Source organism: Aspergillus tubingensis (genome assembly GCF_013340325.1).
Source record: "Aspergillus tubingensis WU-2223L DNA, scaffold_3, whole genome shotgun sequence".
In the NCBI taxonomy this organism is placed as follows: Eukaryota; Fungi; Ascomycota; class Eurotiomycetes; order Eurotiales; family Aspergillaceae; genus Aspergillus; species Aspergillus tubingensis.
This window is the reverse complement of record NW_023336277.1, coordinates 933,939-960,132: the sequence shown is the minus strand read 5'-3', so window position 1 is coordinate 960,132 and position 26,194 is coordinate 933,939. Positions and strand designations below refer to the sequence as shown.

The window sequence follows — 26,194 nt, the reverse complement described above, 5'->3', positions numbered from 1 at the left end:
TCTACGTTGTACGTTGTAGTTGTTCACCATGATATCACACGGCGTGGGATCAGTCGCCGCATCGGTGCCTTTTGGGGGCGATGTTCAGGATCTAACTAATGATTTCTAGCTTTGGGGGCTCCACAATGGCCTGTCACCCACTCTTCACCACCTAAAAAATAGGCGTACGCCAAAGGATTTGAGACATTATTATTGTTGGAGCCCATTGTCATATACTTGCTCAGCCTGGGCATGAAAAGTTTTTGAGTCATAATTATTGGCGGTAACAAATGAGGCAGAGATTTCAAGGGGGACGGGCGGAAGTTCTTGGCAAGTAGTCGGCATTTGGACGGTTCCTGAGACTAGGCCATCGGGATCCCGGTCATAAGCGAGGCCACGCCCTTCGGACCCAGAACATCCTCGAGATGCAGCCAAGACGTCACCAGCCCGTCCGATTCGCCCGCATCATCAGCAACCTCATCTTGAATGGGCTTTTTGTTCTTGCAAAACACCCTCAGCTCTTTGCATGCCACGTCACCATTTTTCTTCAGGTATTCACGCATGACGTCGCCAGAGCTCATAACAATACGACTTACTAACTCCACGTCCCCTGATCCGAGTCCCATTGAACGTGCGTTTTGCGCCGAGCCTTGCGCGACATGGTGGATGAGAAGGACAATGTTGGAGATGAAGGACTCATCAGGCATGTACCCGGCTGTAAAATATTGATCAAATTTGTCATGCTCTTTCTCTCCGATCAACCGCAGTAGCTCGATGGAACGTTTGTGCATGCCGAAGTAGTTGTACAAGATGACAGGCTCCTCTTCGTAAAGCTTGGTCTTCAGGAAGGCCAAAAGGTGGAGTGTGTCAATGTTGCGGGTATTCGACCACTTTTGGGTAATCGAGAGCTCCGCATTAGCTCTGTTGAGCTCCTTGCAGGACGAGGATTCAAGCTTGGATTTTTGTGAGAGCTCGTCTAGGATCCGGTCAATGTTGACGATCCCGGCATCTTCCGCGAGACCCTCGACATACTTTGGGGAGAACAAGTTCGCAACTGCAGTGGTAGGCTTGAGCAAGCGTGGATTCTTGCCATCCGGTTTATGAAAGGGTTTACTCCGGGAATCGCGCGCAAAATTGGCAGCAGATGAGATGCCTGTGGCCAGTTCAAGCCTGTTTAGCGATTCACCGCGTTCTGGGGCCGCAAACCAATGAAGATATGAGACTCGCCATGGATCTTGATGAAAGCATCCATATCGGGCCATCTCACGTCCTTGTGCATAGCATAATTGATAACGAGATTGTGCAAGAAAGCCAGCTGTTGGACGTCATACCATTGGGTGACAAGCTGCTGGCCTACACGCTGCATTCTAATATTGAGGTGGAATAATATCAGTCCGCAGAGGAGAGAGTGCTGCGATAAAAGTGCATGCTTCTCAGGCGGTGATCCGGTTTTATCGAGTCCAGACAGGACCCGAAGATTGAGGAATGCGTCTTGTATGATCCAGGAGTCGACGGTAGAACTAATACCTTGAATTTCCTCGTCGCCCTCCTTTGCCCAAAATTTGGGCTGGGGGTGTGTTTTGGACAGCTTCAGGTAGACATCAATGACCTTCTGGATGCGCAGTCCTGACATCCGAAGGTCTCCAAAGGCACCCAGGGTACTGTATCGCATGATGTGATGGATGTCGAGGAAAATCTGGGAGGCAAAGCATAGCCATAGGGTAACTTTTTTGTTCTTGGAAAATTCAACAAGACCTTGCGTGATAGCGTCCGAGTTAAGCGTCCTGAATTTGAAAGTGTCAAACATGCAGAACTCGGGCAAGATCGAAAGAAGGATGATCTTGTCTTCGTTGAACTTTTGGCCCACAGACACCCGCTCCCTGTTCGCCTTTGGGTTATAGGTACCGAAATAGCCCTTTTTGAAGACTGGTTGATGATTGTCGTGGAGGACATTGGCAAAGGCGTCAAGCAGAACCTTGGTAGGCACATAGCACCAATCGGCTACATCAGCCATGTTCTTGTTGTATGGCAGGCCAACCTCCGTGGATGGAGCTGCGGGGATGCCCCGGCTCATGACGGCGAGATTGTAAACAAGTGTCTGAACATCATTTATTGCCGGCGTGCGAGTAGAGAGCCAGTCAGCCTCTACCTCCTTCACCATATCTCGGGCAAGTTACAAGGCACTGTCCGTCACGATAGCGGCGTTCATAAGGTCGATTTTCTTATCCCGGTACTCCGACCAGGTGATGGAATTAAATTTCCGCATGTTGTCCAAATCTTGCAGTAGACACAAGGTCTTGAAGAACAAGTGACCAAGATAGGGGTCGGCTGCCTCATTTTCCTCCGCCACAACCGTGACCTTGACAACCTTCTTCGATGCTGCGGGCGCCGATCGAGTCTCTGGGATATCCTCAGGTTCCTACACCGTGAGAGCAGCAAACTTGTTCAAGAATCTGTCAGCATCGGCGTCGTCATCTCGGACCTCAGGCATTGATTGTGGCTGCTTAGCATCTGTCTTGGAGGGTTGGGCGGTATTCCATTGAAGGGTGTCGCAAATTTGCTCCAGCGCAGTGATAAAGCGAGCATGGCGCTTATTGTTCGCGGTGTCGCCACGACCCAAGAACCATGAAGTGACCGTTTTCCTCAATTTGATGGTGCGTTTGGCAATGGTGAGGACTGATTTCGGCACGGTCAGAGGAACCGGCAACCACCTCGGCGAACTTTTGTAGGTCTTTGGTAGTAGCAGTGTATGTGGCTGTTCGTTTCAGCCATCCGTTTTACCTTTACGCTTACTCTTGTTCGCCGTAGGAACGGTAGCAGAAAGGGTAGGCCGATAGCCACATTGGTTGGCAGTCTCTAGTAGCCATGTTGCGAAGGTATTGGTATCTGCTTTGTAGCGAGCGTAGCTACTCTGCAGGAATCCAGGTAGCATACTGGCGATTGTTGATGGGCCGAGACTAGAACAGTAGTGGCTATTTGATCGAGGAGACTAGCTCTAGGCCCAATGACGAGAAAGGAATGGAGACGAAGAATGCTTCAGAACCCTGGATTTGGAAGTTTGGGTGGATCTTGGTTTGCTTATGTCATTGCTGCGGCCCACCCAAAGGTCACATGATTGGAGCTCTCCCCGGACTAACCGGAAATGGCAAGACATCCCTTGCGCTTGAATGAATCTTTCGCAAACTTGACTTCTCCAAGGATTTATTCAATGCCAATATGGACGGTGACTAACGATCGAGCAGCAGTTTGGCTCAATCGTTTTGCCAGGATTCACTGTTAAGTGGTCCAAGCGCCGCCCGGTTTGAGTTGGATCGCGCTAACGCGACAGCACTAACCTTAGCCTCTAGTCAACTCCGTAATAGTTATCTAACACTTCGTAGGTTGTCAGATGGCGCCCAACATAACCTTCGGCGGCATTGGACTGGGATGCACGTACATTGGGCTCTTCGAAACCATGGGTAAATGACTAGGGATGACCCTGGAAACGATTCTACTAGTTGGCATGCACTTCGGGGTCACGTACTCATATGAAAACACTGTGAGAGCAAAATGCATAAACCCTCTAAAATGGACGTATGCATAGAAAGCCGACCATCAACCAAATACAACATTTCGTAGCATTTTAATGCCGATGACAAGTAGATGGACTACTGAGTCAAACATGGTGCCAGGATGGTAGCCGCTCCCTTCATTGACATGACTTAAGACGGATTGTTGGGGCAGCTATGCGGGTAGTGAAGTCCAACACTTGAGTGGTGCCCTGGATGTTACACCGTGACGTTCTCCCAAATATAGATGTTATTTCGTATGCTATCTCGGTGACGTTATTTGTTGGAATTCACCTAACAAAGGAGGTGAACCCCCCCTCCCCCCAAAAAAATACATGGAGGGGAAAAAACATACAACAGAAGGGATTCGCTGGTGGTCACCCACCCAACTACTAACCTCCCGGCGTGTGGCTTAAGTACGGCTGAGCGGACGGGAAGCCCTGTTTTCCACACCCTATGGTCGTATGTACTGGTTTTTAGTCGGGCTTAAATCATATAGTGTACTGGGAAGTTTACTGCTTGGATGCGTTGCTAATGATCGCAAAGCTAGTCAAGTGGGTACGGGAAGCCGAAAATAAGTCACTATCATCAACCTTAAAGATCAATGTTTCTGACCAGCTTCTACCAACATTCCCCAATGGACGACCGAATGCCAGAAGCACTGTACTACTAGTCATAGGTGACACGAAAATGTAAATCTTGCATTTACCATGAGTACTAGTAGTGTTGGTTGGCAAAGCAGAACTACTGGTGATGGCGGTTGTATATAGTATTATCCGGGGCTAAGGCTGGAAATGAGAATTGTAAACTACTAGGTATCTCACGGCCACTATACCAACGCGAGAATGGGATCATAAATCCAAAATCAATGAACAGGCAGTTTGTTCTCATTGCAGAGCCAAACTAGGAACACACAAACAGAGCAGAATGTGTCGCCAAGAGATGAAAGTGAATTAGATGTATGCAACTTTACAGAATGCTGAACCACGATGCCAACGCCAATCCCAGAAAATAGCTCCTAATAACCCCATGCTTATGATATCCTATACGTCTTCGTCCCGCCCGTTCTGTTTTTGCTTTTTCTTCTCCTTAGCCTCCGCATCGGCCTGTTTCCACGAACCCGCGTAGTGATGCGTAACCAGCGCATCTCCTTGATCCTGGGGGTATCCATTCTGGGACGCCGCAAAGGACACACCAGGCATGATAAGGACATCTCCAATGAGCTTAGGTTTCTTGATCCCATGGAAGTCGCGATCATCAACCGTCCGACCCAGCAGCTGCTTCAGGCTGTCAAGGATTGCTATTGTCATGATCTTGGGCCCCGTCACATTAACAACATCGATGGGCAGCATATCTAATGTCAGGTCTTTCACCTGCACCTTATTCATTGCGGCGATCTCCTTGATCTGGGCTATGACAGAGTCCACCACCACCTGGAGGATACGTGATGAGCGAGGTGCCGCGAAGACCCAGTTGCAGAACTGCGATGCGACTTCCGTTCCTTCTCCGCGCCAGTCAAAATCGAACTCCAAGCCCACGATCATCTCGATCTTTGCATTCTTATATTCAGTTGGAACCCAATCAGCCACGGGCTTATCGCAGGTAACGTCCAGATCACTCCAGACACCCCCCTCCGCGAGCACGAGCAGGTATCGCAGGAGATCCGCCCGCAGGATCGGGATCGGGAGAGTCTCGAAGACCTCGATAATATCTGGTCGCGAGGCATAATGAGTACGAACGAAGGTTGCAGCAGAGGCATCAGTCAAGAGCTCATATCGGAAGGATGGGTTCTTTTCGAGCCAGCTGCTGATCCATTCGTCTTGGTCGTCGCTCAGGTGGGGATCCTTGGCGGATTGCCAAAGCTTGTCGGTAATACCGAAGATAGCATCACCGCCAGCGATGTCAGCAATCGGTTTCGAGGTGGATGGATTGCTAGTAGATACTGGTGGTTCAGGGTGCGCTGCCTCTTCTTTTGATGGCTCGACTGGTTGTGGTACCTGAGATATTGGATCGGACTGTGACGTTGTCGGGGCTTGGGATTGCTGACGGAGTCGGCCCGGCAGTGGGTCCCACGTCAAGAAGAGCAGGCAGCTGAATACGAGCAGCGGGATCGTCAAGATAACAAAGCGCCCATAGCGCGAAGATTTTAGGGTGGAAGGGAGCATCGATGCTGGGCGAGATGAGGAGCTTTCATGGGGATGAGTGTTTGAGTGAGAAGAGATGAGAAATAATCTCGGCGCTCCAGGCCCCAGCGGAGAGCGTCCACCTGTTTAAAAACAAGGTGGGATTACTATCATTGCCACGGTTCGAGGATCGCTCCATGATGGCTTAGCGCGGGCGCTAACAGTCAGGGAAATTGAGTTTGTGCTCCCACCAGGGTCATCAACGGTTTGTCTTGATTGGAGGGCAAAAAGATCCTTAGTCTTGCTAGTGCCGGGTGTCACCGGAGAGGTGTCGCGAGGCTTTTTAATTTACTTGAGAGGCACCGGCCCACCGCTAGTTGAATTGGTCAGAATCCTGGGAGGCCTTTAGCCTCGCTAAATAGTCATAATGCCATACCTTTGAGTCGCTCGAGCATTAAAGTGTGGCTGTATCACGGCCACGCGAGGTTTCGCTGCGCTAAGGCTCTGTTGGTCGGCATTGGAACACTAGTGGTGCCTCTTAGCGATGCTGGACAAGGACCGAATACATAAGCGCAATCTCCGCACAGGAAAATGAATAACCCGTTATATCTGGTAGTCTACGTTTGGGCCCAGACACATCCTTCATATGTGAGGTGAGGGTATCCTAGGGTCAAGTTGGATCGTCGTGTTTGTGAAATGATGGCGCGGCTCTTGATACCTGAAGTCCCTGCGGCATGGCAGGTACTCTCCTGGGTGATGCTGCTCTCCCTCCCCGGAAGTCTTGGTCAGACAACCACATCGTTGAATACTTCTATTCAGGACAGTCCACATTTTATGGGATGGTATCTTGGAACGACCAGTCAGTACTTGTTCGCCACCTCGGTGCTATTCTGTTTGATCTGAACATCATCGCTTACCCTGACCGTCAACTGCAGCCCAAGCCCTAACTGATGCGGGCACTTGGTCGACTTCCGGGCAATATGCAGCCGGCTGCACCGCTTCTGTCACCTGTTCCTGGGCTACCGCGTGTAGTGGGAACATACTTTACTACGATGTCGACAATAAAACCCTGGACTGGTATGCCTGAAAACATCATATTATACGTTGAGACAGGCTGTCGCTAATACACAACTGGACTTTGTGTCTGACTAGCGGTGCCGAGTCTATGTCATGCCAAACCATGACTATCTATCAATCCGAGCCCTACGCTACCCCATCCGCATACAACCTCTTCTGCGCTGACTTTTGGTCTGCGTACACAATCTATCGAGAGCTGCCCGCAACGACAACCTCAACCACATCAGCTACCTCAGGTACATTCAATCCCACAATGCCTCTTAGATGCAATAAGTCTTACTGGAACTTTGCCTCATAGATTCCACAGCCAGTGCAACCACCGCACCGATCACCTCCATGGCCACAAAAACCTCTTCCGCGACCCAAACCTCGACCGCTTCACCGTCTTCAACATCCACATCTTCTTCCGGAAAGAGCCAAGCGTGGATTGCGGGCCCTGTAATCGGCGCTGTGGTAGGCGTTGGTGCTATTGCAGCCGCAGTGATCTTCTTCCTACGCCGCCGGATAACCCGAGGCCCTCAGGCCATGGAGTACCAAAGTGTCTCTCCGGGAGCGCGGACGGTTTCCGAGCTGCCGACAGAAAGCGTCACGGGGATGGTGCACGAAATGCCCTCTACCTCCGCAAGCCGGGTGGGGCCATACGAGCTGAGTTGAAACCGGGATAATATTAACGATACTTATAATAATATCAAGCACTATAGTGTAATTATGAGACTCTGTGCATGGCCTCAATGGCTTTTTCGTGTGATCCTTTTCTCGGATCCTGGTCGACGCCACCTAACAAACCTGAGACCTGCTACACCCCCTTACCATGGACAAGTAAATATTCAGCCCCAAACTGCACAATGTCCTTTTATATTCCTGGCAGTATATTAGCCGTGATATGCTGCTTCTTATATTGTAAGGTTTGTCATGTACAGAGGTCCGACCGCCACTTGGCCAAATTCTACCCTATCGGTGCAGATACAAGATATTGAGAGGTAGCAAAATGCCTATGTCCGTATATCAAACTCAATGATATTCTTAGCACTTGTCTGGTCAGGGTCTTGAAATCTTTATTTACTTCGGCCAGATCATTTCGTCTTAGTCATGCAGGTACGTGAAGGCCGCATAAGAATGGTTAACCAAGCTAAATAATTTTAAGTCACATGTGTGATTGGACGGCTACGAGATTTTCCCAGCAGTTTATTAGTTAAACCGCTTCGGCGCACAAAAAGGCGAGCGAACAACCATCGCTATCCGAACAGACAGGGGTGGAGGTACAAGTTTTGGCCAGGGGGTGTTCATTTTAGCCAATAGACACTAGACACTTACAACGGACAATATAATAAGCGGCCACCAATATGTATTAGGGGTCACGATAGGGAGCGTAAAATTAACACGAGGCCCACGTTACACGCTAAATGTTGTGTTGCCCAAGCCAATTTTTGGGCGAGTCATGATTAGCTCGCGCTAGTGCTTACGCCTCCAATCCCTCCGAGCTTCAGCCCTGGCTGCTGATAACATCCATGGAACGTCCGATTTTAGGTTTAGTGCAGGCTGAGCCATGATCTTTAACGTCTATTAGCTGTACATGCAAAATATACTACATAGTAGATAATATATATGAATCTTAGGCGGCTATGCGTGAGTGTTCAATCAGTCGCTCATTGGTTGTGGGACCAACGCCTTGTGAGTCAAGCTGTACTGTAAACGGAATGGCTCTTTTATAGGGGTCATTATGGCGCTTGCGCTAAATCTATAATGAACAGCGATCGACAGTGTAAGCAACCCTTATTCGTACGCTGGGCCAATTGGTTGAATTAGAGGAGAGAAGACGTTTCTTTTTCAATCTTTTTTCAATCTTTTTTCTTTTTTTTCTCTTTTTTTTTTTCTTTTTCTTCTTTTTCGCCCTACACTAACGTGGCAGTTGGCTCCCGAACAACTTTCCATGTTCGTATGCATGTCACTAGGAATTTCTGATCATAGATGTACCAAAGGATCAAAGTGTCAATATTTTCCTCGCACATGGCCACAACCTCCACCTATTTATCTAAGTCGCCTCTTTGATAGGTCATATAGCCTAAAACGTGCAAAAATTTCCGAGATATCTTAATAAACCACCTCATGTCTAGGAAACATCGTATCGTCCAGAAAGGAAAAGATGTTGAATATATTGCCTTGTTATAAGCAGCCCCCTCTCCCCCGATCTTTTTTTTTTCCCACCATTTGAAGCGCCATATAGTTAAGTATAGGAGAAAACCCCTACAGATACTACTATGCTAGAGTAGGAGGTCAAGTTTTGCTAAGGGTCTTTGGCTATCATAACTAAAGGGTTAGGACTAATGTATGGTGGCCTCATATATTTTCAGTTCTGTTTAAGGACATCCTGTGATTGGCGTCTCTGATCATCATCGCTTAATTTGGCATAGATTCTCAATTGTATGAATATGTTCCAAACGGAATTTGTATATCTACTTATCACCCTTCCTTTGTCCTCTGAACCAATTCTCGAATTGTATCTCCCAACTCATCGATCACTGGCCCTCCACGTGGTATGGTATGTCCCTTGCCAGTATCAAAGAAGTAAGCGCTATCAGGATCACAAATGTTGTATAGACAGTCCGCGGCTATCCTAAAAGGGTCTAGTCGTGCAAAAGCGAGCCATTAGCCAACGGTCAAACATGCCCATATATCACAAGAAAACACACCATTTGCGCCAACGATATGGACAGTGGGGATATCGATCATCTCCTCTTGTTCATCGGCAAATATAAATCCATTCTCCGCTTTGACTGGGGGGATCCCAGCGAGAAAGATCGCGCACTTAATCTGCCGCGTGCGGCCGGTCTCCTGCTCCCTCATCTGTTCGCGCAAGATATATGCCGCACCAACAGTCGCCCCTTCACTGTATCCCAGGAGACCCTCAATATCGGGATTCTTCTCCAGTGTCTCTTCAATATATCTCAGAACATCTTCATAATTGACCCAGGAAAGCTCAGGAGGTATAAGCGATCGAAAGGCATCCTCCGGAGTAGCATGTTGTTTGCTTCGCGCCCCGCGGACAGTGTCGTAGATGGCATCAATGCCAACGCCAACGTAATTAAGCCAGCGGTAGTGGGGTGGGTGACCAAAATATTCTATGTAGCCTGGGCTCTGTCAGCCATACCTCAGTCGATTCATAGATTGATGTGGAGAACTTATGTCGCACCTCCAGGGGCAGTTGTGGCATGTGGCGCATTCACGCAATAAAAGGAAGCGGTATTATCGGCCGCCAGGTTTTGCTGCAAAGGGCCTAGTCACACATGAGTTAGCGGTTGAGAACCTCCCTGGTAGCAATTATTCTCATACCTAACTGAGCACTGAGTGTCTGCGACTTGATATCAGTACAGTGGCGTACAGTCTTCTTCGCAGAGAAAATTACGACTTACATCAGCACTGGTTATGGAGCCGTGGAGGCATAGAAATCGCATTTTTCTGTAGATGGAGAAGAAAGTTCCTGGGTGGGGGTGTCTGCCACTAAAAGCGCAGTCGGTGCAAATACGATTCTACAGCCTTCATCATACGCGTGTACCCCTTCCTCGGGCTGCACGTCTCGAAGTCAATTATATACGAGCTAGATCACGTTTCTCACCAGCAGATCGGGCCCATCACAGTGGTCATATACACGCAAGGGGTAGAAACTTAGATAGAAATACAAATTCCCAACCCCTTACTTAAGTTATCCCTTCGACTACTCCGTCGTTTTAATTAAGTCCCGCACTGACTGCGCTAATTCACTGATCACCAACCCCGACCGTGGAAGAGTATGGCCTTTGCCCATATCAAAGAACTCTGCTGCATCAGGATCGCAGGTTTCAAAGAGTGCTTCCGAGCCATATCGGTAAGGGTCTGAATGATAAATAAAGTTAGCTGAAACCTGAAATTGAAAAATCAGAGTAAATGAGAGAAAGGATTGTCGCTACCGTTCGCCCCTAGGACATGAAGCGTGGGAATGTCGATCATTTCATCCCCGCCGTCATCTGCAAGGATGAACCCCTTCGTGTCTCGCCTCATGGCCGGCCAGCCTCCAACGAACATGGCACACTTGATTTGGCGCTCGCGGCCGTCTTCGCGATGTCGACGTTGTTCATCGAGAATATACGTCGCAGCTGCCGCAGCTCCTTCGCTGTAGGCGATCATCCCGCCGATTTCTGGGTTCTTCTCCAGGACACCCTCAATGTAATCCATGAGATCCGCATAGTTTCGACAGTGTACATCCCCTAAGACCTCCCTCATGGCATCATCATTGTTCTCGCTAGTTGGCAGGTCCCGGACGCGCCGAATCGTGGACTTTCCGGGCTTTTGGCCGTCATCAATCCACCGGTAATGCGGTCCCACACCGAAATACGCCTCGAATCCCGGGGGAGGGGAAACCAGGAGAGGACCGTTGAGATAGTGAAAGGTTGTTGCTGAACTGTCGGTGTTTAACTCCTTCAATAGTGGTGCTGTAAGTTGCTTGTCGTTAATAAGATAACAAGTCGCAAGGACAATTTGTAGATTAAGGACTGCAAGTACCTAACTGAATAGTGATAGTCTGTCCTTGTCAGAATTATAACCCATTCGCTTAGTATGACGTTGCCAAATAATGAACACTCACCTCGGTGTTGCCGATGGCGCCGTGAAGGCAGAGGAAATGCATGTCAGAAGTGTTTGGGATGATTGGTTATACTATTCATAGATGGGATGTAAGAAGACAAGCAAAAAGAGAAGAATCAATTGTTGAGAGCTGGCATACTTATCTGCTCGCCAGAGAATGTGGGGAAGGTGTGCTGACCCCTAAACTGGGAAGTCATTGGCAATTAGGGTAGTGTCTCCGAGTTACTCGACATGATGCATTAGGCCCATGCATCATATCGTGACAGAGTCGGTTGATGTATCCCAATAAGCACACATTGCATACACAAGCATGAAACAGGATATCTAGCCAATTGGATTCATCAGTTGACCAAATAACAAAGAAGAATGCTGAAAGAAACGCTACACAGAAGATATTCGCTGCGTGCCGTTGGTCTTCCTCCACGTTCCGATGCCTCAGTGGCGTCACACTACTACCACTGTCTTCCACACCATCGTCGATGGCTCTTGAGTAGGTTTACGGGCCTACGTATTTCTCTCGGCCCCTAGACATCCCATGCAGTGCGCTCGATGATCTACTCTGATTAATGAGCCTGTCGCGAGGTGTTTGCCGTCAGCCAGGCACTGCATCCATCTGTTCGCTATTACTACATCCCTTGCATATTTGCTTGTTTTTGCACACCCCCCTCTCTGCCTCTTGCATCCCCCTCCTTTGTAATTCTTAACAGTTCAATCTCTCTGTCACAACTGACTTGTTACAACCATCATGTCTCCAGCTTGTGACACAGTAGACATGGATGGGTCACCACCTCCGACGGAAACACAGGCTCTGGAGCCAATTGCAATTATTGGATACTCCTGCCGACTTCCTGGTCAGGTCTCGTCGCCGAGTGATCTATGGGAGCTCTGCACAAGAGGGCGCAGCGGCTGGACGCCCATACCCAAGGACCGCTGGTCTGTTGAGGCCTTTCACCACCCGAATGCTTCGAAACCGGGTACCAGCAATCAGGCTGGTGGCTACTTTCTCGGTGATATTTCCCGGTTCGACGCACCTTTCTTCAATGTCAGTGCCCAGGAGGCCATATCTATGGACCCACAGCAGCGCTTCCTGCTAGAATGTACATACGAAGCCATGGAAAGCGCCGGGATTTCGCGAGAATACATGGCCGGACGTAGCATCGGGGTTTTTATTGGAGCAAACTGGCCCGACTACGAGACGAACAATATCCGCGATACGGAGACGGCCCCAATGTTCCAGGCCACTGGAGGATACCCTGCCCTCCAGTCGAACCGAATTTCCTACATGTTTGACCTGAAGGGTCCTAGTTTGACGGTCGACACCGCTTGTTCGTCTTCCCTTGTGGCCTTGCACTCCGCTGTACAAAGTTTGCGGAGCGGAGAGTGCACCGAGGCGCTTGTCGGTGGTTGCCATCTGCTTTTGACCCCCGAGAACTCCATTACGATGTCGATGCAACAGTGAGTAACTACCTTTTGAAGCCCGATAATCATTGGTGATGGTTTGCATGATTCTGACCTCCAGATTGCGACAGGTTGCTAAACGACGAAGGGAAATCATTCGCATTTGAGGAGAGAGGAAACTCGGGCTTTGCGCGGGGTGAAGGCGCAGGTATAATTATGCTGAAGAGCCTCTCCGCAGCTTTGCGTAATCGCGATCCCATCCGGGCTTTGATTGCCCACTCAGGAGTTAACCAGGACGGCAAGACGAGGGGAATTACATGTCCCAATGGTGTGGCACAAGAAGAATTGATTAGGCGGGTATACAAGGAAGCAAACTTGAACCCGGCTGACTGTGGCTTTGTTGAAGCCCACGGCACAGGTTGTAGATGCACGAGACCGTCGTTCACTGGGTCCATAGCTAACATAAGTATCGTCTAGGAACCGCTGTCGGTGATCCAATAGAAGCAACCGCGATCCAAGCAGTGTTCGGAAAGGGGCGCAACGCGAGAAACCCGCTCTACATCGGATCAGTCAAGACGAACGTCGGCCATCTAGAAGGTGCCAGTGGCATCATATCAGTTATCAAGTCTGCCATGATGCTCGAGAGAGAACTTATCCTCCCCAACGCCGGATACAAAAATCCTAATCCCAAGATTCCTTTTGCAGAGTGGCATATGAAAGTCGTCAACAGGACGCGTCCTTGGCCCCGCGGCAAACGATATATCAGTGTTTCCAACTACGGTTTCGGTGGTACAAACGCACACGTCGTCTTACAAAAAGCACCATCACAGGTGCCGCAGGAAGAAGTGACTAGCACTAAAGACAAAGAGGGCAAACGCCGGTTGCTCTTGATCTCCGCACACGACCGAGATGCCCTCCGCACCAGATGCAAGGAATACTGCATTTACTTCGAGCAACGCCCTGAAGTCTTCGAGAATACTTTGTTCGGCAACTTTGCATACACAGTTGGGAGCAAACGGTCTCACCTGCCATACCGAATTGCCCTGTCCGCTACATCACTCGACGATGCCGGTGTCCAACTGGCGCAGATGAAGATCAACCCTGTCCGCGCTATTGGAGGTGACGGACCTTCTGTTTCATTTGTCTTCACCGGCCAGGGAGCTCAGTGGGCTCAGATGGGTATGCCACTCATGGATGAATTCCCCGTTTTCGCAGCGGCGATCCACCGCGCCGACAAACACCTGTCTGAAGGATTGGGCGCAGAATTTTCTCTCCGCGAGGAGTTGCTGCAAACCGATACAAATTCAAGGGTTAATATGCCCTACATCAGTCAACCGGCCTGCACTGCGCTGCAAATTGCCCTTGTGGACTTGCTTCGCTCCTGGGGAATTCAACCGGTCTCGGTAGTTGGCCATAGTTCCGGTGAAATTGCTGCGGCGTATGCGGCCGGAATCTTTGACCTAGAGGGTGCTCTGACCCTTGCGTACCGCCGTGGCCAAATGACAGAGTTGTTGAAAAGCCAATATCCAGACCTGAAGGGTACCATGATGGCCGTTGGAACCAGCGTGGAAGCCATCCAGCCAATGCTGAAGACCCTCTACTCTGGTTATGCTACTGTGGCATGCGTCAACAGTCCATCCAGTGTCACCATATCTGGTGATGTACCGGCTATTGAGGAGCTGCAGGGCATTCTCGAAGAGAAGAAGATTTTCAACCGTCGCCTCATCATTGATGTGGCTTACCACTCTGATCACATGAAAAAGGTCAGCGAGGCCTATTTTTCCGCCATCGCATCAGTGCAGCCCTCGGGCGCCGCCACTGCCACCTTCTTTTCGTCCGTAGTTGGTGATGTAAGCGATCCTACCGACCTTAGCCCAAGCTATTGGGTCCAGAACTTGACGTCTCCGGTGCTCTTTGCCAATGCTCTTGGCAAAATGTGCGGTGTCGGGAGCAAACCCAACCTTATGGTGGAGGTTGGGCCCCATTCCGCTCTCAAAGGACCAATTCTTGATACATTAAAGGCCCTGGGGTCATCGGTTGCTTCTGAAGTCGCATATGTGCCGACGGTGGTTCGGAAGGTTGATCCTTCCCAATCTCTCCTCGACGCCGCGGGTGCCGTTTATGTACGTGGCGGAACTCTCAACATCAACGAAATCAACTTTCCCTTCAGTGGCACTGGAACGTGCAATGTCCTCGATGATCTACCTCGGTACCCGTGGCAACATGACACAGTCTTCTGGCACCATAGCCGTATCAGCGAGAAGCATAGATTCCGTGATGGACAGAGAAACGACATACTGGGTACCGAAGCATTCTACTCCAATGACCTGGAGCCAACATGGAGGAATATTGTCCGCCTCGACGACATACCGTGGCTCCGAGACCATAGAATGCAGGGTATGATTGTGTATCCAATTGCTGGTTACATCAGTATGGCGATCGAGGCCGCTCGGACGCGTGCACAGAAGTATAGTACGGTGGCCGCCGAGTCGCAGTTCGAACTGCGGGAAGTGAGCGTGGGTGCTGCCCTGGTCTTGACTGACGACCTCGATACCGAGATCACCATTACCCTCCGGCCTTACGCTGAAGGCACGCGAGGTGCTTCGAATGCGTGGGATGAATTCCACATTCGCTCTTGGAACTCCAAGCGGCACTGGATTGACCACTGTACGGGTCTTGTCAAGGTTAACCCCAACAAAAAGTACCGGAAGCATAACCCGGTCGTTGACGTTGTCGACAAGGCAGAGAGGGCTTTTGCGAAGAAGAGTAGTGAGGTGTTGGAGGCGGCGACATATGAAATTGATACCGAGAACATGTACAAAGTTCTAAGCGACGTCGGCGCCACTTATGGTATGGCATTTCAAGGGTTTCGAAACTGCTTCTCCGGGCCTCATCACTCGCGTGCGGACCTGTATGTTTGCGATACCAAGTCGCTCATGCCGAAACACTACGAAGCTCCCGTTGTCATCCACCCCACTCTTTTGGACACTCTTTTGCACCTGACCTGGCCCATTCTTGGTAAGGGTCGGATGGACCTGGAGACTCTGTACGTGCCAACCGTCATAAAGTCTCTTGTCATTGATGGAAACATTCCTTCTACCGGTCACCACTTTCCGGCCAGGTGTATGGGAGGTTCCGGCCGGGCCAGGCCTGAACCTACCAAGTTCGACTTATGGATGACTCCTGCAGACTCTAGTGAGGTTTTGATCAATATGGAGGGGTTGGTAATGACCCCAATCAACGATACTGGATGCGATAACAAGGTGGCCCGGGACCTATGCTATCAGCTGCAGTGGAAGCCCTTGAGTAAAGTCGAACAAGTGACTACTGGAGAAGCGATCCAGACAAAACAACCCAATGGCCATAGCAAACCACACGCCATTGAACACGTCAATGGATACGGACATGGAATCCACTGCCACCATAACAAACCCCAAGACGATATCCTTATTGTCAAATTTGGCGACTGCGCACTTGCAGCCGAGCAAGTGCAAGAGGTCATCTCCACCAAAGCCATTCGCTGGTCAACATCCATCTCGTCATTGAGTGACTGTAACGCGAAGCAGAAACTGCAGCATGTTATTATCCTGCAGACTGCAGTCGAAACCCTGCGTGATCTTACTGAGGCAGACTTTGCCAACGTTCAGCAGATTCTTCTCAGCTCAACAAACCTTATTTGGGTCTACCGCGACGACACTCCTGATTCCCAGATGATCGTTGGCCTCATCCGTAGCTTGCGTTCCGAAACTGATGCCAAGGTTGCCACCCTTGGACTGAGCGCTGAAGATCTGGAGAGGCCAGCTGGCCCTATCTTGGCTGCTATGAAGGCCCTGTGGCCGACCGAGGAATCTTTCAGTCCCTGTACGGACTTCGAGTTTAAGACCAAGAATGGCGAGCTTATGGTCCCTCGTATCATAAACGATAACGCTCTTGATGCCTTCGTGGGGAAGGAGACCAGTGACGATCTCACTCTTGAAACACAACCATTCGTTCAACCCGGCCGCCGCTTCAAGCTTGAAATAGGAAGCCACAGCGCTCTCGATACCCTTTACTTTACAGATGATGATGTCAAAGCCCTGGCTGACGATGAAATTGAAATCGAGGTCCATGCTACCGGTCTCAACTTCAAGGATGTTGCTGTCACCATGGGACAACTCACCCAGCCTTACATTGGTATTGAGTGCAGTGGCGTCGTCACATCTGTTGGCAAGAAGGTTACCAATTTGATGATTGGCGAGCGAGTTATGGCTCTGCCTCTTGGCGCATACTCTACCTTCGCCCGCTGCAAGGCAACCAGCGCGACTGCCATCCCCGAAAACCTTTCGTTCGAGGTTGCCGCCAGCGTACCTGTCGTCTTCTGCACTGCTTACTATGCCCTTTATGAGCTTGCCCGTCTCCAACACGGAGTCGGCGAGAAGGTTCTCATCCACGCCGCTGCCGGTGGTGTTGGGCAGGCAGCCATTATGCTGGCCCAAATTGCCTCAGCCGAGATCTACGCAACCGTTGGAAGCGCCGAGAAGAAGAGCCTCCTTATCTCGAAGTACGGTCTCCGTGCAGACCACATCTTCTACAGTCGTGATGCGTCCTTTGGCCGCAGCATTCGCGAGCTCACATGCGGCGGGGTCGATATAGTACTCAACTCCCTCGCTGGGGATCTTCTCCGCGAAAGCTGGGAGTGTCTCGCACCGTTTGGCCGATTCATTGAGATCGGCAAGGCGGACATCACCAAGAATACGCGCCTGGACATGCTACCTTTCGAGAACAACCTCTCGTTCCACTCAGTCGATCTTACTAAGGTCGCTGCTTACAGGCCTCGGTTGATGCATCAGTTGCTGGATAAGGTTTCTTGGCTTCTGGACAAGGGCTTCATTCGCTCCGTCTTTCCTCTGTCCGTCTGCCCTATCGCTGAGATTGAAGGCGCCTTCCGGGCTTTGCAGACTGGAAAGTCGATGGGTAAAACTGTGGTAGTCCCGAGACAAGGCGATCAGGTCAGAGCTGTGGTCGCTAAGACACGCGATGATATCCTCATGGCAGATGCCACGTACGTTGTTATTGGGGGTACTGGTGGTCTCGGCCGAAGCATAGCGAGGTGGATGTCACAAAAGGGCGCTCGCAATATTGTGCTTGCGTCCCGACGCGGCATTGTCGACATCCCTGTACAGACATTAATAGATGCTCTGCGTCCCAGCGGCACAAACATTGTGGTGAAGGCTTGCGACGTGAGCAATCGCACGTCCGTCGACGCCATGCTGAAGGACCTGGAAAACCTTCCTCCAATTCGCGGCGTCATCCACGGTGCAATGGTTCTACGGGTAAGGCTTCTCTTACCAAGATTTCTTCAAAATCAAATTGACATTTTCTAGGATATGATCTTCGAGAACATGCACTTCGCGGATTTCCAGGCAGTGACGGACAGCAAAGTCACGGGAGCCTGGAACCTCCACCACGCCCTTATCTCCCACCCCCTTGACTTCTTCGTTGCCCTCTCCTCTGTCTCTGGTGTAGTCGGTAACAAGGGACAAGCGGCCTACGCCGCCGCCAACGTATTCCTAGACGGCTTCATGGAATGGCGCCGCAGCCAAGGTCTCCCCGGTACAAGCCTTGCCCTTACGGCGGTTAGGGACGCAGGCTACCTCTCCACGGTAGACGCCGCGCGCCGAGAAGAGGTCCTCCGCACCATCGGCACGGAGGGCATGACCGAGTCGGAAGTGTTGGCCCTGCTCGCTGCGGTTGTGACGGGAGACCTTGCCCATCAGGCAATTACCGGATTGGCGTCTTCGACACGACAACCCCTCTGGCCGCAAGACGCCAAATTTGAGCTCCTGACCCCCAAGACCCGCGGAGGTGAGGAAGATGTAACCGATGAGGGAATTTCTCAACCCCTCCACGTGCAACTCACCAATGCTGCCTCCAAGGAAGAGAAAGTGCGGGTCTGCTACGAAGCTTTGGCGGCCAAGCTGGCTCAGGTACTGGTCTTGAACCCAGAGGACATCGAGCCATCGCTTTCTGTGTCTGCACTGGGTCTTGACTCGCTGGTTGCTATTGAGCTTCGGAGCTGGATTGCACGTGAGGCGAGGGCTAATGTGCAGGTTTTAGAGCTTTTGTCTACGGGTACGTTGGGGGCGGTGGCTGAGCTTATTGTGAGTAAGTCGGGGATATAATCACTCTTTGTACGATATGAAACTTAGTTCTTGTGTTGTATAATATGAAACTTTTGAATACTGTCAAACATATCTGTTGTGAAAGCGTAAGATTGTGTGATTAGTACTGCTGATCTTGGTGACTTAACCGCGACTGGGAAGATTACAAGACAATAATCCTTTACTATGTTGTGCCGTTAATCGTACTCTTACATAATTCCGGTTAAATAGACGATAGAAAAGCTAACAGAAGAGTGATGCTAGAGATTTCTCTATACAGAGTACTTGGTTGGCGTGCCTTCATGTGTGGCTATAACCTAGGATGCAAAGCTCCAAAATATATAAGTTCTCTCCCAACTTAGACAGTACTGTGCCTACATCGCCAATATTACCTGAGTGTTATGACTTGGATTAATCAGGAGGATCAGGTATATTTAAATCAGTGAAGATGATGTAAAAATAGCCATTGGAGCTGTACATCAAAATTTGTTTGAGGTTAAGTGTCGGAACACCCACATACTGGAGAGGTTGTGGCCGATGCGGAAATCCTACCCATGTGAGCTGCCTCTGAAGATGAACCCTCAAGGGGCAAGATCCAAATCGCAGCAACGAGCAACAACTTTTATGGAAAGACATCAGATAAATCTTTCCACTAATATTTCTAGTACATACGACCACAGGGTGTGGAAAACAGGGCTTCCCGTCCGCTCAGCCGTACTTAAGCCACACGCCGGGAGGTTAGTAGTTGGGTGGGTGACCACCAGCGAATCCCTTCTGTTGTATGTTTTTATGCCTCTCTTTTATGCTCTGAAATCAAATGTTACCTTTCTGTATACTCCAAACGTATGTCAGGTCGTTATGCGTGGCTGCAAAAAGTCCATCCAGGTCCCAGGGCTGTCTAACTCTCAACAACCGTCTGTTTTAGTATCGCACCAGTACCACTTAAACCCCTACTCATCCTACTTTTAATTGCTTATTATGTGTGTCCTAAAATAAATAATAGTGCCCAGATGCTGTCAATTGGTTTTGCCCAGTCCACTCTGACATTGGCGAGACGGATATCCATTATGTTTAGGGGTGGGCCCAGTCTTAAAATGCGAAAATCTCGAGGTCGTGATCCTGTACACCAAACATTGCCCGCAGATGTTGCCGAAGTGTATCACTAACTGGTCGACATGTATCAATGCTGAGAAAGCAACTCAGGCCGTGCTTACCTCAGGCCAGCTATCTGATTCCAATACTGCACTGGAATGCTTGGCATAGTAGAAATTGTGATATTAGGCCTTGCCATATTACGTAAGCTACCAGCACTAAACTTATTAGATTCCAGCTGGCAGCGGTTGGTTACTAATGTCAGGTTTTATGTGGTTGAAAATCCCAGGTTATTGTGCATTCAGATATGCAACTTATTTCTAGAGCATATGCACTGATCGGTGAGCCCACCGCAACGCCCACCGGAGAGTCCCCCTCACTCTCTCTGTGGAGCTCGCTTGCCTCGGCAGTCGACCCAGCTGATTAAGAATGATTAAGAATGATTAACAATGTGGAGAGATTTTGTTGTATGATACCACTGGATTACATATGGTGACTATAATATCACAGAAACATAAGACTGTCGTACTCTAAGCCTGCAGAACATCTATTCAACTCATCAATTACTCTTTCACCTCTTCCCATGTCTACCAAGTTGATAGTCGTTACTGGTGTCACCGGCGTTCAGGGCGGCTCCGTTGCTCGTTTGTTCGCCCAAGACCCAAACTGGCGCGTTCGGGGCATTACTCGCCATCCGGATAAGCCTGCTAATGCCTCTCTGCGCGAGGCTGGGATTGAGCTCGTGGCCGGCGATTACGACGACGTGGACTCCCTAGACAGGGCTTTTAATGGAGCTAACGCTATCTTTGGAACCACTGACTTTTGGTACGAGGCTGAAACCGTATTATTATATGCTTCGAAGATTACTGACAGTTTTATTCTCAATACAGGCAGTTCATCAAAGACCCACAGGTAATCGCCGAAGCCAAAACAAGGGGGAAGCAAGTCAATGAGATCGCCTTTGAGCGCGAAGTCCAGCAAGGGAAGAACATCGTCACCGCTGCCGCCAAGCATGTGTCAACTCTAGACCGACTCGTGTTGTCCATCCTGAGCAACAGCAAGAAGTGGAGTAATGGTGAAATCCTCTGGAACCTCCACTTCGATGGCAAAGCTCAGTACACCGAGTACATGCAGCAAACATACCCAGCTCTAGCAGCGAAGACGAGCTATTTTCATATTGGAGTCTATCTCAGTAACTGGTGGAACCCGATGCAGAGACCGGAGAAGCAATCAGATGATACTTATGTCCTGCATGTCACTGCAGACTATGGTGACCACCCAATCCCTTGGGTCCATGCTCAGCACGATACGGGCTACTTCGTTAAAGCTCTCATACGCGCCCCACCCGGCACTGCGATTCTGGGATGCAGCCGACTCATGCGTTACCAGGATTACTGGAAGCTATGGGCTGAGGTCAAAGGAGTTAGACTTGTGGTGCAAGTGGACAAAGAGTTCGATTCTACTGGAGTCCCTGATTGGTTGGCGAGAGAAATGTACGATAGCAAGCAGTATGTCTCAAAGTATGGGTGGGCAGGTGGTGATCCAAAGGTTAAGGAACCCCAAGAAGCGGGAGTGGAGATGGACAAACTCATGGATATTGAACGCTACATGAGGGAGACGGATTATGTTGGTTTCATGTAACAAGCCGATGGCTGCTTTTCGAGGTTCCTTTCTAATTGGCATTCACCTTCTTAACTCTCGACTTGACTTCCAAAGATCAAATTCAGATCGTGCGTTATTACAAAAATTTCCGAAGTAGTTTTTGGTTCGGTTAGTAGTTTTGTTCCTATTGCGAGTGTGGCTGACAAAGTCATGCGCGACAATCATGAACGAGAGCCGAGCTTCTCGAGTCGGGGCATCGTGACGCCCAATATCAGCCACCGGTACTTTATCCGACGATACGTCATTAGAAAGGGGGGTGGTCTGATGGAGATTCTAACACTTAGTCTTCTGAGTGCCACATCCAAAATTCGCACAAATTAAAGCTAACAGAAAATACTACTTGTAGATATTATATGATTGTGGAACTCAGTAGATATATTTTATAGCTAATAATACTCGTAGCTAGGTGGGAACCTAAAATTTAGTGATCAATTTCCCTTGGTTGGCTCCCGTGAAAAGCTTCATCCAAATCCCTGGGATATCCTCAAAACGGCCCTCAATCACCTGTTCTACCTCGGAATCGATCTTGAGCTTCCCATCCTCCAGAGCCTTCAGGAGTACCTGAAGAGCCTGCTCAAAGCAGGCCGCATAATCCATTACGCGGAAACCTTTAATAGTAACCGTCATACTGACAATTTCAAACCAATTTTTGATGCCGATGCTGTCATTGTCGGATTTGTTGTAGTTGGCAATTGCGCCACATGCTGCGATGCGGCCAAATCGAGCCATGCGAGTGAGCATCAGATCCAGAATATCTCCACCAACATTGTCAAAGTAAACATTGACAAAGTCCGGTGTCTCCTTCACCAGATTCTGAGCAAAGGTTGGTGATCTGTAGTTTAAGCAGATATCTGCGCCCAGAGATTCCACCCATCTGCACTTCGAATCGGACCCTGCTATGCCAATGACTATTTTGCAGCCAATGACCTTTTTGGCAAGCTGCACAACCATGCTTCCGGTTGCACCTGCCGCACCAGACACGACGACTATATCATCTTTGGTCGCTTGGGCGATGTCATTGATTCCAAAGTAGGCCGTTAGGCCTGTAATCCCAAGAGCACCAAGATGATGTGTTACGCTAAGTTCGCTAGGCAGTCGCGGGAGTTTGGTGCACAGTTGCGCGTCCACTACCGCATACTCCGACCACCTGGTCCACGCCCGGACCACGTCGCCTTTTCTTAGGGTGTCGGCCTTGGTTTCGACAATTTCTGCAATGGCAAATGCTCGCATAGGCTCTCCTTCGGGAAGCTGGGGAACATAAAGGCGTTCTTTTTCTGTATTGGCATCGATCCAGCCACGCTGAGAAGGGTCGTTTGAGAAATACAGCGTTTTGATAAGAACCTCGCCATTCTGTGGTGCACCGGAATCGGCTTCAATGAGTGCGAAAGTAGCGTTAGGTCCGTGAAGAAAGGGTAGGTCCGTCGCCCTTTTTTGAAGGACCCATTGGCGAGTTTTAACCATATCGATCTAGCTTCTAGACAAGGGGTTTAGCTCTCCACAGAATGCAGAATAATGCGTGTTTTTGTGTGGACAATTTACCTATTACTACTCAATTTATATGTCGTTCTTGACATTTTCAAAGTTGTTGCTTTGAAATCACGCCGGCAGGGTGGGTAGGCCGGCGGTGGCGGGTGGGTGCACCGGCCATCTTGCTTATCCCGCGGACATTGTGTGTAATCGGCAAATTTCAGGTTTTACTTAATGTAAATCATTCTCTTCATATTGTGGATCTATCAGGGCAAACCTTTGAGCGCCATGGGCACTCATATTATTTGATATTGAAGAGTTGAACGTGCAGGATACCATTGCTCCTGGAATTGAGGAATCAATGGCACCCCTTCAATAGGTACGAGATACCTGACAATCACTCGTGAAAAGAGACCAAAGCACTATTATATAATGATAAGATCTTGTGCAGGGTTTATGATCGATTTCATATACAATCCCTCCGCCGGAGTGCCCACTGATCTTTGGTACTCCCAGCCCGTACCCACTGGCTCGACCGGTGCTGCAGCTACCCTACTTCTATCCGCGCTTAGAGCAGTAGGCTAGTGGGTGACCGCAACGAAATTACTTCTGCTTTTATGTTCAAAATAGTCTGTATAAGCTCAAATAGAACCCTCGCACTGTCCACTCACTTCATCTCACATTGGTCCATTATGCGTAGCTGCGAACAATCCATCCGGGTCCCAGTGGTGTCGAATTATCATCAGACGTTTACTGTTCTCTTCACCCCAGTACCACTTCGGATCCTGGTTCAGATCTGAGTCACCCAAGTAGTGACCAACTATGCTTGGCCGTATTCTCTGCATTATATCCTGCAGACGCTGCTTATACTGCTTGGCACTGACAGCATCCTCGCAGATTAGATGAATCACAAAATAATGGTTTGCCTGTATCCCTTTTGCCATACCGGCTACCTCGTGGTCACTGCTTGGATACCTGGGCGTCCAGCCAGCCCATGACTTGCTTTGTGGCAACGTCAAAAATGCTTCCTGAAGCACAGATATAGCGTCACAGTCGTTATTTAATAAGACATTATCGGTGACGTAATAATATCCAGGCGGGCTACTTTTCTTGATCGCTGCAAATTGGCTCTTGAGACTGTCTTTCTCACAGAACCATTCGCTAATGGCACCCGAAGGCCGTGCTTCATCGACAATACGAAGAGCCTGTTCAGCGTCGGAGCATGACTTCTCCATCGCAAAGAATTGCACTGTTAAGCATATATCGTCATCTGACTCCGAATGCATGGCCCTCAGCAGTATATCAATATCGGGAGACGTTTTAGATACCATCGACTGGGCCCAGGTGAAGATCTCGCGATACCGGTGGCTAGGGTAGACGTATCCGGAGGAGCGAACACCTTCTGCGTGGAAAGGTGATGCTTGTAGGTAAAAATTTGTCACGACGCCTGGAAAAGCTAGAAAGGAAATGAGCCCACGATCTCAACTAGTGACAAGCGTAACCCACCCGGTCCTGCACCCCTCGCCGCCCAGTAGAGTTCCTGGTTTTGCAAACGATTGCAAAGAAGAAGCTTGCCATTTGCAGTCACAACTTCAACTGCCTCAAGGCTCTCACAGGCCCAGCCCAACCTCTATATCCATTAGCGGAAATTGGAAACACGATAAGGTTGAGCTCTTACCCGATAATTCCATCCCGAACCGCCCTGTAGCATATACCCACCCAGACCAACATCCGGATGATGCGCAGCAGTGAAGAACAGGCCGCGTTTATTCAAATACTTACTGATATCCCCACTTGTTACAGCAGGGGTTGCTCGAACAATCTTCGTCTCATTGTCGATGTCGAGCTCCTTCCAGTAGCCCAGGTCAAGCAAGATGGAGTTCGGATGAAGGCTCCAGACAGGATGCGAATGTCCTCCGGCACGCACTGCCACCTGGCAATTTTTCTGTTTCGCTAGATTGATGGTCTTTATTACGTCATTCGTTGTTCTGGCATGGACGATAGCTAATGGGTAATATGGTGGTATGTCTTTAGTGAATATCCCTCGGAGGCGTGCGGCTTCATAGTCGGCTTCTTCTGCCGTGTCGCGCCAGATAATATGCATGGTTCCGACAGCTAGCAAGTGCTACAATCCCAAAAACTGCTTTTTATCCAATGCACTAGTTTTACAAGGGAAATTGAGTTAATTTGTAGACAGACAACACTATACCAGGATGGCGATGTTGATATGACGATCTGTCTAAGTCTGGGCCTTATCTTGGAGTTGCCACCAGCCGGCATATTTGGAAACTTGAACCTTTACTATAGTAAATAACGCATGGTTGGACGTGCAGCCTTTAGAAAAGCATAGAACAGGGAAAGTTGATGATCCCAGGCAAGAATTTTAGTGGAGCAAAACTGAGGCGAATGCTCCCGTTCAACAGTACAATGGGCCGAGGAGAACAAAGGATGGCTGTAAGGGGAAACAGACTTTCTATGTGACGGCGACACTTATCCGTAATTATACAAATCATTCCAATATGCCTCCTGCGTTACTGAATGTTTGTCTTCATAGGAAAAAGGTGCTTGTAAGTATGCCTCATCCAGTTGCGGTATTCACCTCTATGCTCTTCCTCTGATAAGGTCAAGATACTTGACCCTTAAACCCCATACCCCATTTGAGATGGCAGTATAGTTCATGTACCCAGTGCTCAGAGATATATGCCCAGGGTTTGGGTTTCTCCATATGCAGGTCTAACTTTAGCTTACGATGGTTCGTCCTACCCGATTGAGACATCTATTTTCCTAAGGAAGCTAAAGACATGGGAAGTGATTTCCGAAAATCTTCGAATTAGGTGTATTAAATACAGAATATGCTGCTATTATCTTGATTCAGGACTATTTTATTACTTGAATCAACCGCAGGTAAAAGGTTCGTGCTCGTATCAATCGCCATAAACTTCAAGTCGGCTGACCTAGACTCAATGATATTGAGTTTCGTCTAAATCAGGATTGAACTCATATATTAAACAAACCAACATTCAGCAAGATCTTCCTTGGTTTGGCGAATAATTCGAGGTGTAAAGCTTACACGTCATGGGCGAATCTCCAA

The 26,194-nt window shown here is 49.3% G+C and overlaps 9 protein-coding genes and 2 non-coding genes across 11 annotated transcripts; 4 read left to right on the top strand and 7 right to left on the bottom strand.

Moving 5' to 3' along the window:
• Positions 1-341: 341 nt before the first annotated feature.
• Positions 342-2,053, bottom strand: AtWU_01536 (serine hydrolase (FSH1) family protein; the record flags this gene model as incomplete). The annotated part of the gene is made up of 2 exons (XM_035496650.1): positions 342-1,132; positions 1,186-2,053. 2 exons carry the CDS (start codon positions 2,051-2,053, stop codon positions 342-344), a joined length of 1,659 nt encoding a protein of 552 aa, XP_035352543.1.
• A 99-nt stretch (positions 2,054-2,152) lies between these two features.
• On the bottom strand, positions 2,153-2,911 carry AtWU_01535 (uncharacterized protein; the record flags this gene model as incomplete). Its single annotated transcript, XM_035496649.1, has 3 exons — positions 2,153-2,398; positions 2,462-2,655; positions 2,773-2,911. The coding sequence occupies 3 exons, from the start codon at positions 2,909-2,911 to the stop codon at positions 2,153-2,155; spliced, it is 579 nt and encodes a 192-aa protein (XP_035352542.1).
• Positions 2,912-3,875: 964 nt separating this feature from the next.
• Positions 3,876-3,991, bottom strand: AtWU_r4. The gene has a single exon (XR_004775221.1). It is a non-coding gene; the product is annotated as a 5S ribosomal RNA (ribosomal RNA).
• Positions 3,992-4,570: 579 nt separating this feature from the next.
• AtWU_01534 (glycosyltransferase family 32 protein) lies at positions 4,571-5,692 on the bottom strand (the record flags this gene model as incomplete). Its single annotated transcript, XM_035496648.1, has 1 exon — positions 4,571-5,692. One exon carries the CDS (start codon positions 5,690-5,692, stop codon positions 4,571-4,573), a length of 1,122 nt encoding a protein of 373 aa, XP_035352541.1.
• A 657-nt stretch (positions 5,693-6,349) lies between these two features.
• AtWU_01533 (FAD binding domain family protein) lies at positions 6,350-7,381 on the top strand (the record flags this gene model as incomplete). Its single annotated transcript, XM_035496647.1, has 4 exons — positions 6,350-6,509; positions 6,586-6,727; positions 6,803-6,963; positions 7,026-7,381. 4 exons carry the CDS (start codon positions 6,350-6,352, stop codon positions 7,379-7,381), a joined length of 819 nt encoding a protein of 272 aa, XP_035352540.1.
• Positions 7,382-9,187: 1,806 nt separating this feature from the next.
• AtWU_01532 (DUF341 family oxidoreductase) lies at positions 9,188-11,387 on the bottom strand (the record flags this gene model as incomplete). Its single annotated transcript, XM_035496646.1, has 9 exons — positions 9,188-9,351; positions 9,418-9,855; positions 9,918-10,001; positions 10,058-10,076; positions 10,138-10,183; positions 10,474-10,597; positions 10,672-11,193; positions 11,264-11,282; positions 11,346-11,387. The coding sequence occupies 9 exons, from the start codon at positions 11,385-11,387 to the stop codon at positions 9,188-9,190; spliced, it is 1,458 nt and encodes a 485-aa protein (XP_035352539.1).
• Positions 11,388-12,116: 729 nt separating this feature from the next.
• Positions 12,117-18,903, top strand: AtWU_01531 (type I polyketide synthase; the record flags this gene model as incomplete). Its single annotated transcript, XM_035496645.1, has 4 exons — positions 12,117-12,799; positions 12,874-13,160; positions 13,220-18,054; positions 18,106-18,903. 4 exons carry the CDS (start codon positions 12,117-12,119, stop codon positions 18,901-18,903), a joined length of 6,603 nt encoding a protein of 2,200 aa, XP_035352538.1.
• A 649-nt stretch (positions 18,904-19,552) lies between these two features.
• AtWU_r3 lies at positions 19,553-19,668 on the top strand. The gene has a single exon (XR_004775210.1). It is a non-coding gene; the product is annotated as a 5S ribosomal RNA (ribosomal RNA).
• An 889-nt stretch (positions 19,669-20,557) lies between these two features.
• Positions 20,558-21,615, top strand: AtWU_01530 (NAD(P)-binding protein; the record flags this gene model as incomplete). The annotated part of the gene is made up of 2 exons (XM_035496644.1): positions 20,558-20,799; positions 20,865-21,615. The coding sequence occupies 2 exons, from the start codon at positions 20,558-20,560 to the stop codon at positions 21,613-21,615; spliced, it is 993 nt and encodes a 330-aa protein (XP_035352537.1).
• A 435-nt stretch (positions 21,616-22,050) lies between these two features.
• Positions 22,051-23,097, bottom strand: AtWU_01529 (MDR family NADP-dependent oxidoreductase; the record flags this gene model as incomplete). Its single annotated transcript, XM_035496643.1, has 1 exon — positions 22,051-23,097. One exon carries the CDS (start codon positions 23,095-23,097, stop codon positions 22,051-22,053), a length of 1,047 nt encoding a protein of 348 aa, XP_035352536.1.
• A 683-nt stretch (positions 23,098-23,780) lies between these two features.
• Positions 23,781-25,207, bottom strand: AtWU_01528 (FAD binding domain protein; the record flags this gene model as incomplete). Its single annotated transcript, XM_035496642.1, has 3 exons — positions 23,781-24,559; positions 24,610-24,733; positions 24,782-25,207. 3 exons carry the CDS (start codon positions 25,205-25,207, stop codon positions 23,781-23,783), a joined length of 1,329 nt encoding a protein of 442 aa, XP_035352535.1.
• Between the last annotated feature and the right edge of the window lie 987 nt (positions 25,208-26,194).